At 39.3% G+C, this 15,573-nt stretch overlaps 1 protein-coding gene across 1 annotated transcript in view; it reads right to left on the bottom strand.

The window, feature by feature from the left end:
- Window positions 1-15,573, bottom strand: part of GRXCR1 (glutaredoxin and cysteine rich domain containing 1) — a 136,328-nt gene that overhangs the window by 55,218 nt on the left and 65,537 nt on the right. The window contains exon 2 of the mRNA XM_069594054.1: window positions 14,095-14,337. Within this exon, the coding sequence (XP_069450155.1) occupies window positions 14,095-14,337 (243 nt within the window). The remainder of the gene's footprint in view (window positions 1-14,094; window positions 14,338-15,573) is intronic.

Genomic DNA, 15,573 nt, shown 5'->3' with positions numbered 1-15,573 from the left:
AAGTTATATTCAAGAAGGGAGAGTTTAAACAGAACCAGGTAGATTCCTTGAGTTAAGGGAATAGACCTAGAGCCCAGGAAGCTAAGATGGCTAGCATTCATAGGACAGAGAATAAAGAGCTTCACAGAGAGCTCCAGAGATGGGCAGAGGGCCCAGCTTGAGTTCAGCAGGGTAACGTTTAGTACATCTATGTAAGGAAACTACTCAAGGCCAGCAAAGGACCACCTGAAAGTATGAAAAGTGACAGTATTTGGGGGAAGGGTTGGGAATACTGCCTGTTGTCACCAGCCAGACTGGGGTATTGAGTAAAGTTATCAAAAGATCACATCCCCATCAGTTCAGTTCAGTTCAGTTCAGTTCAGTAACTCAGTCATACCTGACCCTTTGTGACCCCATGAATCACAGCACGCCAGGCCTCCTTGTCCATCATCAACTCCCGGAGTTTACCCAAACTCATCTGGTCCCATCACTTCATGGCAGATAGATGGGGAAACAGTGGAAACCGTCAGACTGTATCTTTTGGGGCTCCAAAATCACTGCAGATGGTGATTACAGCCATGAAATTAAAAGACGCTTACTCCTTGGAAGGAAAGTTATGACCAACCTAGATAGCATATTCAAAAGCAGAGATATTACTTTGCCAACAAAGGTCGATCTCGTCAAGGCTATGGTTTTCCCAGAGGTCAGGTACGGATGTGAGAGCTGGACTGTGAAGAAAGCTGAGTGCCAAAGAAATGATGCTTTTGAACTGTGGTGTTGTAGAAGACTCTTGAGAGTCCCTTGGACTGCAAGGAAATCCAACCAGTCCATCCTATAGGAGATCAGTCCTGGGTGTTCATTGGAAGGGCTAATGCTGAAGCTGAAACTCCAATACTGTGGCCACCTCATATAAAGAGTTGACTCATTGGAAAAGACTCATGCTGGGAGGGATTGGGGGCAGGAGGAGAAGGGGACGACAGAGGATGAGATGGCTGGATGGCATCACGGACTCGGTGGACAAGAGTTTGGGTGAACTCCAGGAGTTGGTGATGGACAGGGAGGCTTGGCTTGCTGTGATTCATGGGTTCACAAAGAGTCAGACATGACTGAGCGACTGAACTGAACTGATGTCCATCAAGTTGATGATGCCATCCAACCATCTCATCCTCTGTTGTCTTCTTCTCCCCCTGCCCCCAATCCTTCCCAGCATCAGGGTCTTTTCCAATGAGTCAACTGTTCGCATGAGGTGGCCAAAGTATTGGCGTTTCAGCTTTAGCATCAGTCCTTCCAATGAACACCTAGGACCCATCTTATATAGGATGGACTAGTTGGGTCTCCTTGCAGTCCAAGGGACTCTCAAGAGTCTTCTCCAATACCACAGTTCAAAAGCATCATTTCTTCAGTGCTCAGCTTTCTTCACAGTCCAACTCTCACATCCATACATGACCACTGGGAAAACCATAGCCTTGACCAGATGGACCTTTGTTCGCAAAGTAATACTGAGGAATAATTAGTTTTGTATGGTTGGATGGCATCACCGACTCAATGGACATGAGTTTGAGTAAACTCTGGGAGTTGGCGATGGACAGGGAGGCCTGGCATGCTGCAGTCCATTGGGTCGGAAAGAGTGGGACAGAACTGAGTGACTTAACTGAACTGAGACACTATTCTGGCCCTGCCTAGAAAATCTTAATAACAAACCCAAAATAGCAAACTATTTCCAAGTAACTTGACTGCCTTTCATCAAAAAGTACAAGTATATATATATATATATATATATGAATACAAAAATATCCCAATAAAAATACTTTGATCCAACCAGGTATGTGGAATTCAAGCAAAAATTACCAGGAAGGCAAAGAAGTGGAAAACAGTACTCAGAATTTCGAAACCAACCCAGAACTGACACAGATAATGAAAGTGTTAAACAGATTAAAAGTTATTATATGATCAAAGGGCTAAAAAAAGATATTGAACATGTTAAGTAGAGACATGAAAAATACATTTTTTAAAGATATCAAATGTCTAAAGATAAAAATTACAGTATCTGAGGGGGCGGTCCTAAGACGGCGGAGGAATAGGACGGGGAGACCACTTTCTCCCTCACAAATTCATCAAAAGAACATTTCAATGCTGAGCAAATTCCACAAAACAACTTCTGAATGCTGGCAGGGGACATCAGGCACCCAGAAAACCAGATCATTGTCTTCAAAAACAATGAACCTCTCTGGGTGTCCCTCAATGTTGAGAAACTTTTCATCTTTAACCTAGATATTTTATCATGGTGCTGTATAGATGGAGAAGTCTTGAGGCTACTGTAAAAATAAAACTGAAAACCAGAAGCAGTAGGCTTAAGTCCAAATCCTGTGAACATCAGAGAACTCCTGACTCCAGGGAACATTAATCAATAGGAGCTCATCAAACGCCTCCATACCTACACTGAAACCAAGCACCACCCAAGGACCAACAAGTTCCAGAGCAAGACATACCACGCAAATTCTCCAGCAACACAGGAACACACCCCTGAGCTTCAATATACAGGCAGTTCAAAGTTCCTCCAAAACCATTGACATCTCATTACTCATTACTGGACACTTCATTGCACTCCAGAGAGAAGAAATTCAGCTCCAGCCACCAGAACACCGACACAAGCTTCCCTAACCAAGAAACCCTGACAAGCCACTGATACAACCCCACCCACAGCGAGGAAACTCCACAATAAAGAGAACTCCACAAACTGCCAGAATACCGAAAGGCCACCCCAAACGCAGCAATATAACCAAGATGAAGAGACAGAGGAATACTCAGCAGGTAAAGGAACAGGATAAATGCCCACCAAACAAAACAAAAGAAGAGATAGGGAATCTACCTGAGAAAGAATTCTGAATAATGATAGTGAAAATGATCCAAAATCTTGAAATCAAAATGGAATCACAGATAAATAGCCTGGAGACAAGGATTGAGAAGATGCAAGAAAGGTTTAACAAGGACTTAGAAGAAATAAAAAAGACTCAATATATAATGAATAATGCAATAAATGAGATCAGAAACACTCTGGAGGCAACAAATAGTAGAATAACGGAGGCAGAAGATGGGATTAGTGAAATAGAAGATAGAATGGTAGAAATAAATGAATCAGAGAGGAAAAAAGAAAAATTAATTAAAAGAAATGAGGACAACCTCAGGGACCTCCAGGACAATATGAAACACTCCAACATTCGAATTATAGGAGTCCCAGAAGAAGACAAAAAGAAAGACCATGAGAAAATACTTGAGGAGATAATAGTTGAAAACTTCCCTAAAATGGGGAAGGAAATAATCACCCAAGTCCAAGAAACCCAGAGAGTCCCAAACAGGATAAACCCAAGGCAAAACACCTCAAGACACATATTAATCAAATTAACAAAGATCAAACACAAAGAACAAATATTAAAAGCAGCAAGGGAAAAACAACAAATAACACACAAGGGGATTCCCATAAGGATAACAGCTGATCTTCCAATAGAGTCTCTTCAGGCCAGGAGGGAATAGCAAGACATACTTAAAGTGATGAAAGAAAATAACCTACAGCCCAGATTACTGTACCCAGCAAGGATGAAGGAGAAATCAAAAGCTTTACAGACAAGCAAAAGCTGAGAGAATTCAGTACCACCAAACCAGCTCTCCAACAAATGCTAAAGGATATTCTCTAGACAGGAAACACAAAAAGGGTGTATAAACCCGAACCCAAAACAATAAAGTAAATGGCAACGGGATCATACTTATCAATAATTACCTTAAACGTAAATGGGTTGAATGCCCCAACCAAAAGACAAAGACTGGCTGAATGGATACAAAAACAAGAACCCTATATATGTTGTCTACAAGAGACCCACCTCAAAACAAGTGACACATACAGACTGAAAGTGAAGGGCTGGAAAAATATATTCCATGCAAATAGAGACCAAAAGAAAACAGGAGTAACAATACTCATATCAGATGAAATAGACTTTAAAACAAAGGCTGTGAAAAGAGACAAAGAAGGACACTACATAATGATTAAAGGATCAATCCAAGAAGAAGATATAACAATTATAAATATATATGCACCCAACATAGGAGCACCGCAATATATAAGACAAATGCTAACAAGTATGAAAGGGGAAATTAACAATAACACAATAATAGTGGGAGACTTTCATACCCCACTCACACTTATGGACAGATCAACTAAACAGAAAATTAACAGAGAAACACAAACTTTAAATGATACAATAGACCGGTTAGACCTAATTGATATCTATAGGACATTTCACCACAAACAATGAATTTCACCTTTTTCTCAAGCACACACGGAACCTTCTCCAGGAGAGATCACATCCTGGGCCATAAATCTAGCCTTGATAAATTCAAAAAAATTGAAATCATTCCAAGCATCTTTTCTGACCATAATGCAGTAAGATTGGAGAAGGCAATGTCAACCCACTCCAGTACTCTTGCCTGGAAAATCCCATGGATGAAGGAGCCTGGTAGGCTACAGTCCATGGGGTTGCTCAGAGTCGGGCACATCTGAGTGACTTCACTTTCACTTTTCACTTTAATGCATTGGAGAAGGAAATGACAACCCACTCCAGTATTCTTGCCTGGAGAATCACAGGGATGGCGGAGCCTGGCGGGCTGCCGTCTATGGGGTCGCACAGAGTCAGACACGACTGAAGAGACTTAGCAGCAGCAGCAGCAGCAGCAGTAAGATTAGGTCTCAATTACAGGAGAAAAGCTATTAAAAATTCCAACATATGGAGGCTGAACAACACGCTTCTGAATAACCAACAAATCACAGAAGAAATCAAAATATGCATAGAAATGAATGAAAATGAAAACACAACAACCCAATACCTGTGGGACACTATAAAAGCAGTGCTAAGGGGAAAGTTCATAGCATTACAGGCATACCTCAAGAAACAAGAAAAAAGTCAAATAAATAACCTAACTCTACACCTAAAGCAACTAGAAAAGGAAGAAATGGAGAACCCCAGGGTTAGTAGAAGGAAAGAAATCTTAAAAATTAGGGCAGAAATAAATGCAAAAGAAACAAAAGAGACCAAAGCAAAAATCAACAAAGCAAAAAGCTGGTTCTTTGAAAGGATAAGTAAAATTGACAAACCATTAGCCAGACTCATCAAGAAACAAAGGGAGAAAAATCAAATCAATAAAATTGGAAATGAAAATGGAGAGATCACAACAGACAACACAGAAATACAAAGGATCATAAAAGACTACTATCAGCAATTATATGCCAATAAAATGGACAACGTGGAAGAAATGGACAAATTCTTAGAAAAGTACAACTTTCCAAAACTGAACCAGGAAGAAATAGAAAATCTTAACAGACCCATCACAAGCACAGAAATTGAAACTGTAATCAGAAATCTTCAGGCAAACAAAAGCCCAGGTCCAGACGGCTTCACAGCTGAATTCTACCAAAAATTTAGAGAAGAGCTAACATCTATCCTACTCAAACTCTTCCAGAAAACTGTAGAGGAAGGTAAACTTCCAAACTCATTCTATGAGGCCACCATCACCCTAATACCAAAACCTGACAAAGATCCCACAAAAAAAGAAAACTACAGGCCAATATCACTGATGAACATAGATGCAAAAATCCTTAACAAAATTCTAGCAATCAGAATCCAACAACACATTAAAAAGATCATACACCATGACCAAGTGGGCTTTATCCCAGGGATGCAAGGATTCTTCAATATCTGTAAATCAATCAATGTAACTCACCACATTAACAAAATGAAAAATAAAAGCCATATGATTATCTCAATAGATGCAGAGAAAGCCTTTGACAAAATTCAACATCCATTTATGATAAAAACTCTCCAGAAAGCAGGAATAGAAGGAACATACCTCAACATAATAAAAGCTATATATGACAAACCCACAGCAAACATTATCCTCAATGGTGAAAATTGAAAGCATTTCCCCTAGAGTCAGGAAAGACAAGGGTGCCCACTTTCACCGCTACTATTCAACATAGTTCTGGAAGTTTTGGCCACAGCAATCAGAGCAGAAAAAGAAATAAAAGGAATCCAAATTGGAAAAGAAGAAGTAAAACTCTCACTGTTTGCAGATGACATGATCCTCTACATAGAAAACCCTAAAGACTCCACCAGAAAATTACTAGAGCTAATCAATGAATATAGTAAAGTTGCAGGATATAAAATCAACACACAGGAATCCCTTGCATTCTTATACACTAATAATGAGAAAGTAGAAAAAGAAATTAAGAAAACAATTCTATTCACCACTGCAACGAAAAGAATAAAATACTTAGGAATATATCCACCTAAAGAAACTAAAGACCTATATATAGAAAACTATAAAACACTGATGAAAGAAATCAAAGAGGACACTAATAGATGGAGAAATATACCATGTTCATGGATCAGAAGAATCAATATAGTGAAAATGAGTATACTATCCAAAGCAATCTACATATTCAATGCAATCCCTATCTAGCTACCAGCGGTATTTTTCACAGAGCTAGAACAAATAATTTCACAATTTGTATGGAAATACAAAAAAAAAAAAACTCGAATAGCCAAAGCAATCTTGAGAAAGAAGAATGGAACTGGAGGAATCAACTTGCCTGACTTCAGGCTCTACTACAAAGCCACAGTCATCACGACAGTATGGTACTGGTACAAAGACAGACATATAGATCAATGGAACAAAATAGAAAGCCCAGAAATAAATCCACACACCTATGGACACCTTATCTTTGACAAAGGAGGCAAGAATATACAATGGATTAAAGACAATCTCTTTAACAAGTGGTGCTGGGAAAACTGGTCAACCACTTGTAAAAGAATGAAACTAGAACACTTTCTAACACCATACACAAAAATAAACTCAAAATGGATTAAAGATCTAAATGTAAGACCAGAAACTGTAAAACTCCTAGAGGAGAACATAGGCAAAACACTCTCTGACATAAATCACAGCAGGATACTCTATGATCCACCCTACAGAATACTGGAAACAAAAGCAAAAATAAACAAATGGGATCTAATTAAAATTAAAAGCTTCTGCACAACAAAGGAAAATATAAGCAAGGTGAAAAGACAGCCTTCGGAATGGGAGAAATAATAGCAAATGAAGCAACTGACAAACAACTAATCTGAAAAATATACAAGCAACTTATGCAGCTCAAGTCCAGAAAAATAAATGACCTAATCAAAAAATGGGCCAAAGAACTAAATAGACATTTCTCCAAAGAAGACATACGGATGGCTAACAAACACATGAAAAGATGCTCAACATCACTCATTATCAGAGAAATGCAAATCAAGACCACAATGAGATACCATTTCACACCAGTCAGAATGGCTACGATCCAAAAGTCTATAAGCAATAAATGCTGGAGAGGGTGTGGAGAAAAGGGAACCCTGTTACACTGTTGATGGGAATGCAAACTAGTACAGCCACTGTGGAGAATAGTGTGGAGATTCCTTAAAAAACTGGAAATAGAACTGCCTTATGACCCAGCAATCCCACTGCTGGGCATACATACTGAGGAAAACAGAACTGAAAGAGACATGTGTACCCCAATGTTCATTGCAGCACTGTTTACAATAGCCAGGACATGGAAGCAACCTAGATGTCCATCAGCAGATGACTGGATATGAAAGCTGTGGTACATATACACAATGGAGTATTACTCAGCCATTAAAAAGAATACATTTGAATCAATTCTAATGAGGTGGATGAAACTAGAGCTGATTATACAGAGTGAAGTAAGCCAGAAAGAAAAACACCAATACAGTATACTAACACATATATATGGAATTTAGAAAGATGGTAATGATAACCCTATATGCGAGACAGCAAAAGAGACACAGATGTATAGAACAGACTTTTGGACTCTGTGGGAGAGGGCGAGGGTGGGATGATTTGGGAGAATGGCATTGAAATATGTATACTATCATGTAAGAAATGAATCGCCAGTCTAGGCTCGATACAGGATACAGGATGCTTGGGGCTGGTGCACTGGGATGACCCAGAGGGATGATATTGGGAGGGTTGTGGGAGGGGGGTTCAGGATTGGGAACTCACGTACACCCGTGGCGGATTCATGTAATGTATGACAAAACCAATACAGTATTGTAAAGTTAAAAAAAAATTTTTTTTATAAGAAATTACAGTATCTGAGATTTTTAAATATACACAGATGGGAGTAATCGAAGATTAGATATTATAGAAGAAAAGACTAGGAATCCAGGAGACATAGCAATAGAAGCTACCCAAAATGAAATGAAGTAAGCTATGGAACTACTTCAAGCAGCCTGATAGAGATGTAATTAAAGCCTCTTTAAAATAATAAAGAACAGAAAATAAAAATAACATTTCAAAAAAATAATAGCTGAAAGTTTTTCACATTTGACAAAAACTAATAAAACAACTGATTCAAGAATATCTTTGAACCCTAAGCAAAAGAAAAATGAATAAAATTACACCAAGATATACCATAACTGAGGTTCTCAAATCTGGTGATAAACAGAGATGCTTAAAGGCAGTTGGGGTTGGCGGTGATGAAGAAGACATGTTACAAACAAAGAAATAAAGATCAGGGCGACAGCATGTTTTATCAGAAGTAATGGGAGAAGACAGAGGTCCAACACCTCTAGACTACTGGAAAAAAAATCCAACCTATAATTCTATATCTATCCAGAAAAAATATTTCTTAAAGATAAAAATGAAATAAAAACTTTTCAGACATTTAAATACTGAAAGAATTCATCCACAGCAGACCCACACTACAATAGCAGTGTATAAGAAGTCTTTCACATAAAAGAAAAGTGATGTCAGATGGATATGGTGCTCTATATCAAGGATTAAAGAGAATCAGATATTAAAATTCTGGGGGCTACAATACTTTCAAACTCACTTGAATGAGGGCATCACTACCCTGATAATGAAACCAGACATAGTCATTAGAACAATAGAAAACTACGTTAAGAGAAAGACCCATGTTCAGCAGGGGACTGGGCTTGGAGGAAGGGATTAACTACTAAATGACATGAAGAATATTTGGGGGCTTATGGAAATGCTGTATACTTTGGATGTGTTGGTAGATACATGGGTGTACACATTTGTTAAACTGTACAATTTAAATGTGTACAATTTATTAAGTGTAAATTGTACCTCAATAAAGCTGGTTAAAATAAAACTAAATAAAAGCAGCATATCCAGCAGATACCATGGTTTGTCTCACTCAGTAACCTACCCCATCACTTTATAGACTGTCTTCCTGTGCTATAGAGAGAATATCGGGGTGTAGAGGCTAGAAACCTACAAAGCACATTTCCCATTTTCTCTTGCTGCTTTCATGTGTGACTTATTTATTGACCACAAACAGATACAGATCACTCAAGACTTTACTTAGGAAGAGAATTTTGTAAAAAGAAGGGTAGAGAACAAATCATCTATTATGCTGATGAAGAGAATTTTGTAGAAAGAAGGGTGGAGAACAAATCATCTATTTGCTGGTGAGGACCATGGCAAAGACAACAAGTTACTAGAGCTGGTCACTTCCAGATTGTGGCGAAGGCTTCCTTGGTGGCCCATTTCTGCAGAGAAGTGTTGGAAGTAGTCTCTAAACAAGCGTAGAGTCTATATTTCTAGTGTGTCTACTAGCAATGCTCAATAATAATTTCTTCATTCCTAAGTTGAATAAAATAGTACTTTAAATAGATACAGAATTTCCAAGCAGTCACAACTCAATATCAGCTAATTTAAGAGACCCCTCTAGAACAACAGCCTCTCCATTCCTCTCTCTGTTAGAGAGGAGGCCCCTGTTGGATTCATTCTACATGTTTCATAGCTATGTTCCAATGTGGATTTTGTGGACTCTTACTGTAGAGGTTTATGGCTGGTCCATAATCAAGACATAATTTTTAACTCATTTCCAACTGGAATTTATAAGATTATTTATGTCCAAACTATTGGGACATAATCTTTTCACATCAAGATTTTCTGATGCCAAAAACAACAGGACACTTACTCCAAGGACTTTGCCAGCAAAGGTCCTTGATTAAAGGTCTTATGGTTAAAGCTATGGTTTTTCCAGTGGTCGTGTATGAATGTGAGAGTTGGACCATAAAGAAGGCAGAGAACTGAAGAATTGAAGCTTTTGAAATGTGGCATTGGAAAAGTCCAAGAGAGTCTGTTGGACTGCAAGGAGATCAAACCAGCCAATCCTAAAGGAAATCAATCCTGAATGTTCATTGGAAGGACTGATGCTGAAGCTGAAGCTCCAGTACTATGGTCACCTGATGGGAAGAACTGACTCATTGGAAAAGACCCTGATGCTGGGAAAGATTGAAGGCAGGAGGAGAAGGGGAGAAGAGAGGACAAGATGGTTGGATGGCATCACCGACTCAATGGACATGAGTGTGAGCAAGCTCCGGGAGATGGTGAAGGACAGGGAGCCTGATGTGCTGCAGTCCATGGGGTTGCAAAGAGTTGGACACGACTGAGAAACTGAAAGCAACAATGGCAACCCCAGGGAAATTCCAAGCTGAATTTGCTTCTACCTCCACCAACTCCCCCTCTACTACTGAGCATTGCAGGGCCATGTAGATCTGCTTTCTAAAGTAATTTCTTTCCCTTGACTGTTGCATTATTTCCATCTTCAGGTTTTAGTTTGGCTGGGGAAGAGTCATCAGAAAAAAAAGAGCATCTCTGTCAACTCTTCCATTCTTGCCCTCTGATGGAGCCCTGATAGCTTCCCTTCAATGAAAACAACTGAGCTCCTTTGGCACCACCCACCGTGAGTCTGGCAGTAAAATAGGGGAGCTGTGAATTGTCCTTTTCCTCTCCTTCCATCTCATGTTCTCCCACGTTTTGTCTCCATATTCCTCTGTTTGTGTCTACTTCATTCTCTGGCTCTGGCTATTTCTCTCTCTCTCCATCCTTAAAGACAGTTGTATTTGTGCAGCTGATTCACACATCTTGATTTTTCTCATTTACTTAAAAGTTAACTAAATCAGTTGGTTCTATATAACTGTTTAAAACATCACAGATGTTAAGGAAACTACCAACATCAGTTTCTCTTCCTCTTCCAGAATTATGCTTCACCACATGCCAAAACCCAGCAGAGGGCATCCTTCCATTTCAGATGCACAAATAGGGAAAAGGTTCTACAAGCCCAACAATGTCCTCTATTTGCAATTGTGCATGGAATCTAAATCAAGTGGCTATTGCAGGAGGGGAATTTGTTATGTAAGCTGTTTTAGACTGTTTATCTCCGTTTTGAATTATAAATCTAGAAGTAATTCCTCTTTTATCAAAAAAAAGGAAGGGGGGTGAACCTCTCTTCAGACTTGGGGAATCAGCTTCAAATTTCAGAAGCAACAGGGTAGCATGTGTGTGATTCTTCTACCTCTAGGTTACTTTGTGTGTAATAAAGTGATCACAGAGACAAAGTCATTGAGAAAGAACTCTGCATTCAATCTCCTTTGTCTGTCATGCTCTCCCTCTGTCCCTGAAACTGAAGGACAAACCACAGGAGAGGCACTTGGGCAGGTTAGACTGAGAAGGAGGAAGAAGATGAGCATGGTTAAAATGAGAACAGTGGGTGAAGCGAAGTCACTCAGTCGTGTCGACTCTTTGTGACCCCATGGACTGTAGCCTACCATGCTCCTCCGTCCGTGGGATTCTCCAGGCAAGAATACTGGAGTGGGTTGCCATTTCCTTCTCCAGGAGATCTTCCCAACCCAGGGATCAAACCCGAGTCTCCTGCATTGCAGGCAGATGCTTTACCATCTGAGCCACCAGTGGGTGGGCTAAGCTTATTACCCACTAAGTGATCTTAGAGATCACCCACTAAGATCAACTGTGCAGTTTCACAGAACTTAAAACATCACATTGAAAAATATCTTACATTGTCAGAAGAATTTTTTCCCAGTTTAAAAAGCAAATTCTGACAATCTTTTACCAGTGATTTTCTTCCCAGTGTGGATATGTTCTTCAGATTTTTTCCCTTGTGGAAGAATGTCTTAAAGAAGGAAAGATATGAAGAGACAATATAGCATCATTCCTACAGCCATTTAATGTATGTTTTTGAGAGCTTTGTGACAAACTCTCTTCTAGGTGCTAAGAATATAGCAGCAAACAGACCAACAACAATTACTTGCCTTGAGGTGATGTGCCAAAGTACAAGGGTTTGGGGAATTGGACTGACCTAGCATGGAGTCCTGGCCCTGCCAATTACCCAGCTATGTGACTTGGAGCAAAAGAATATTCTCTTTTTCAAAACAGGGATGAAAATTGCTACTATTTATTGAAAACATACTTTGTTCCAATCATATGAATTGATTAATATTTTATATCATTATATAATTGATACATTATATAATAATGGGGCTTCCCAGGTGGCCCTAGTGATTAAAAACAAAAAAAAAAAAAAAAACCTCTTGCCAATGCAGAGGACGCAAGAGACATGTTTTGATTTCAGGGTCAGGAAGATCCTCTGGAGTAGGAAATGGCAACCCACTCCAATATTCTTGTCTGGAAAATTCCATGGACAGAAAAACCTGGCACCTGCAGTCCATGGGGCCTCAGAGAGGTAGACACGACTAAGCAACTGAGCATACACACGCATGTGTAATAATAACATAATATAATACATACATATATAATAAAACCCTCACCATTAGCCTAAGAAAAGTTCTACTATTATTCTCATACAAAAGAGCAAACCAGGTAACAGAGTGATTTACACATTTCCCAGCATTAGAAGTATCAGAGCATGTTGAAACAATGCTGCCTGACTCCAAGGCTATCTTGTCTTTTAAGCAGTGTTCCAGAGAGTTCATTTCTAAAGTTAGACTGATGGTTAGATGAGATAACACATGTAAGCTGAGAGTATACTATAGTGCTTTTTAAAATCTATATATTTATCTGTCATTATTATCTGTACCATTGCCATGGATATCTGGGACCTCAGGCTCAACACTTCAATCAAAATTCTTCTCGTTCAGAATCAATCTGTGTCCAGCTCTGGTTGAAAGTAAGACTACATGATGTCATAGCTAGTGACTCATGGCTTTTCTGCATTAATCTTTCCATAAGATGGCAGACTGCCTCTAACAGCCACGGCTCTAGACAGGACATCAGATACAAGCTCCCTGTAACAAACAGGAGCATTTCCTGCTAAGAAAAATCTCTGGCTTTTTCTTTCTCTGAAGCCTGAAGGTTAAGACCAGATTTGAAAAATTAATATGTACTGACTTCTCAGTATACTCAAGGCACCAGAAATATCAAGAAAAATACAGAATGCCATGTAAATTAATTATTGCAATTCACTTTTTTCTTCTCTGATCAGTGACCTTGTCAGCCCTACATCCCCAGCCACTGGCGTCTCTCAGCTCTTTGCTCTCCCTCTCTCCAAAGTGTCCCCTCCAGAGCCCCCTTCTTGGGCTTCTTACCGATGACACACATTCATAGATGGATGGGGGCTATTATGCTAATGGTGTTATTCAGAGAGCAGTGGAGGAGTCATGTTTTTTGCTGCTCTGGGAATTCGCTCTGCTCACTGTAAGCCTGCATTTGTGTCTCACACTCCTGCATTCCTCAAATCAAGAATCATTTTAAACAACAAGAAGATAAAATTCTGGCTACAGGCCCTATTTCTTATTGATTTCATTTCATGACTGTCATCTCAGTTTCATTAAGTAGGAAATTTTTGATAATGTAGTATAGGAGAATTCACAAATGCATATCTCATATATTCTGTTTTTCTTGCCTGCACTTAAAAAAATGTTTTTGTCCCATATGTCAAGCTTCTCAATTCAAAACTCAAGTTAACTAACAATTTTTAAAATGTATTTCTATTCAAAAAGACAATTCCATGCTGATTTTGTCTCACTACAACTCTGTAGGGATGAACACTGTAGTGATACATCATTTGGGTTAGAAATAAGTGCTTCAAAACTGCTGGATTGAACTCTGAAAATCAGTAAGTATGCTGGTAGCTATGATGCAAGTTGCTTTGTCATAGGTTTACAGATTTCTATCAACACCGGTTGGGTTCAATAAAAAAGATTTTCCTTAGCAGACACTTACCCCTAGATAATGGCCATCAATGAACACAACAGGGAGGGAAGGAGCTTCAGAAACCCGCCGGCATCGTTCATCTAACTCTTTTCCATAGTCACCATTCAGAGCAATGTTTTTCTCTTCAAATTTGACTCGATGGTTCTGGAAGATCTTTCTAACCAGTTCACACCTTTCAAAGGTTGTCCGTACCACACGAAGGCAAGTGGTATAAATCACTACCCGGTCAAATTCCAGCTCAGCTGATGGTTGCTGAAGGAAAACATTCTAGTGTAAATATTTTGCATTTGCTCTCTTCTCATTATTTTAAGACAATTAACATTTCAGCCAATGACTTAGGTGTTAAATGTGTACAAGTTGAATAAGTACCATATTTGTCAATTCTAAGACATGTCTTTATATTTTAGAACATTTGTAATTGCAATAAAAGTGACAACATAATTTAGATGACATAATTTAATTGACAGTATTTTTTTCCCTTCTTAGTAGCATATCAGATAATGGTGCACCTTAAAACTGATGATGCCTCACATGGCACACCATGTGAGGAAATAAGGAATGGTAAAATTACTTTTCTCATCTTTTGTAGACATCATTCAATTATGATAGTGGCCTCTTGTACCCAAAGTAAAGCATGGGACAGAATAGTCAACATTAAAATTTAACCATTTGAACAGTCTTCTCCTTATCAACTTACCAAATTTTAAGGTTTTTTGAGCCACAATTTCCTGAGAGTAGAGGACCTATATCATAGGGCTGCTCTGAGGTTTAAGTGTGCGAGTGTGAGTTCTGCTGAGTGGCAGGCTTCCTTGTGCAGTGAGAGGTCGCCACCACTAGGAACAAAAGGTTGAGTGGCTCAAAGAGAGTGTATAGAAACCAAGACCAAGGTGGGCAGCAGGTAAAAGCCAGACATGGAAAGGAATAAAGGAAATAGTACACTGCAACAGAGGCAAGCAACTCTCAAAACCAAGGTGAAGACTCCTAAGAAGAGAATCCTTTTTTGTCTACATTTCCTGCTACATCAGGAATCAGTGACTGCAACACTGCGAGCGCCATATCAGCTAGGTGGTCCCGACGTCACCAGGACAACATCATCCTCTTCCTCTTTATCATAGTCTTACTTGAAGGAGGCCGAACAGAACCCAACTACACATCGTGAGTTCAAGGGATACATGAGTCTCCACGGGGCTACAGTTGTTGAAAGACAACCATGCAACTTGTAAACTCCTGTGAAATCAAAACTTTGATTGGAAACCATTCCAAGGAGCTAAATAGTAGAACCAGAAGGTAGGATACTAAGCTCCACCATTTTGTAGTCAAAGAAAGTGAACCACTCAGCCAGATGCGAACACACAGGTAGTCCTGGAAAGGTATGAAGTGATGAAGACGGCAATGCAATGGCCTACACTTCACTGAGAAAGAGGACATTTTGTTTTTCCTGATGGTGAAATGTACTAAAGACATAAGAATCATTTCTTCCCCCAACAG

The sequence above is a fragment of the Ovis canadensis genome, chromosome 6, assembly GCF_042477335.2.
Source record: "Ovis canadensis isolate MfBH-ARS-UI-01 breed Bighorn chromosome 6, ARS-UI_OviCan_v2, whole genome shotgun sequence".
NCBI classification, from domain to species: domain Eukaryota; kingdom Metazoa; phylum Chordata; class Mammalia; order Artiodactyla; family Bovidae; genus Ovis; species Ovis canadensis.
This window is presented reverse-complemented; position numbering and strand designations above follow the sequence as displayed.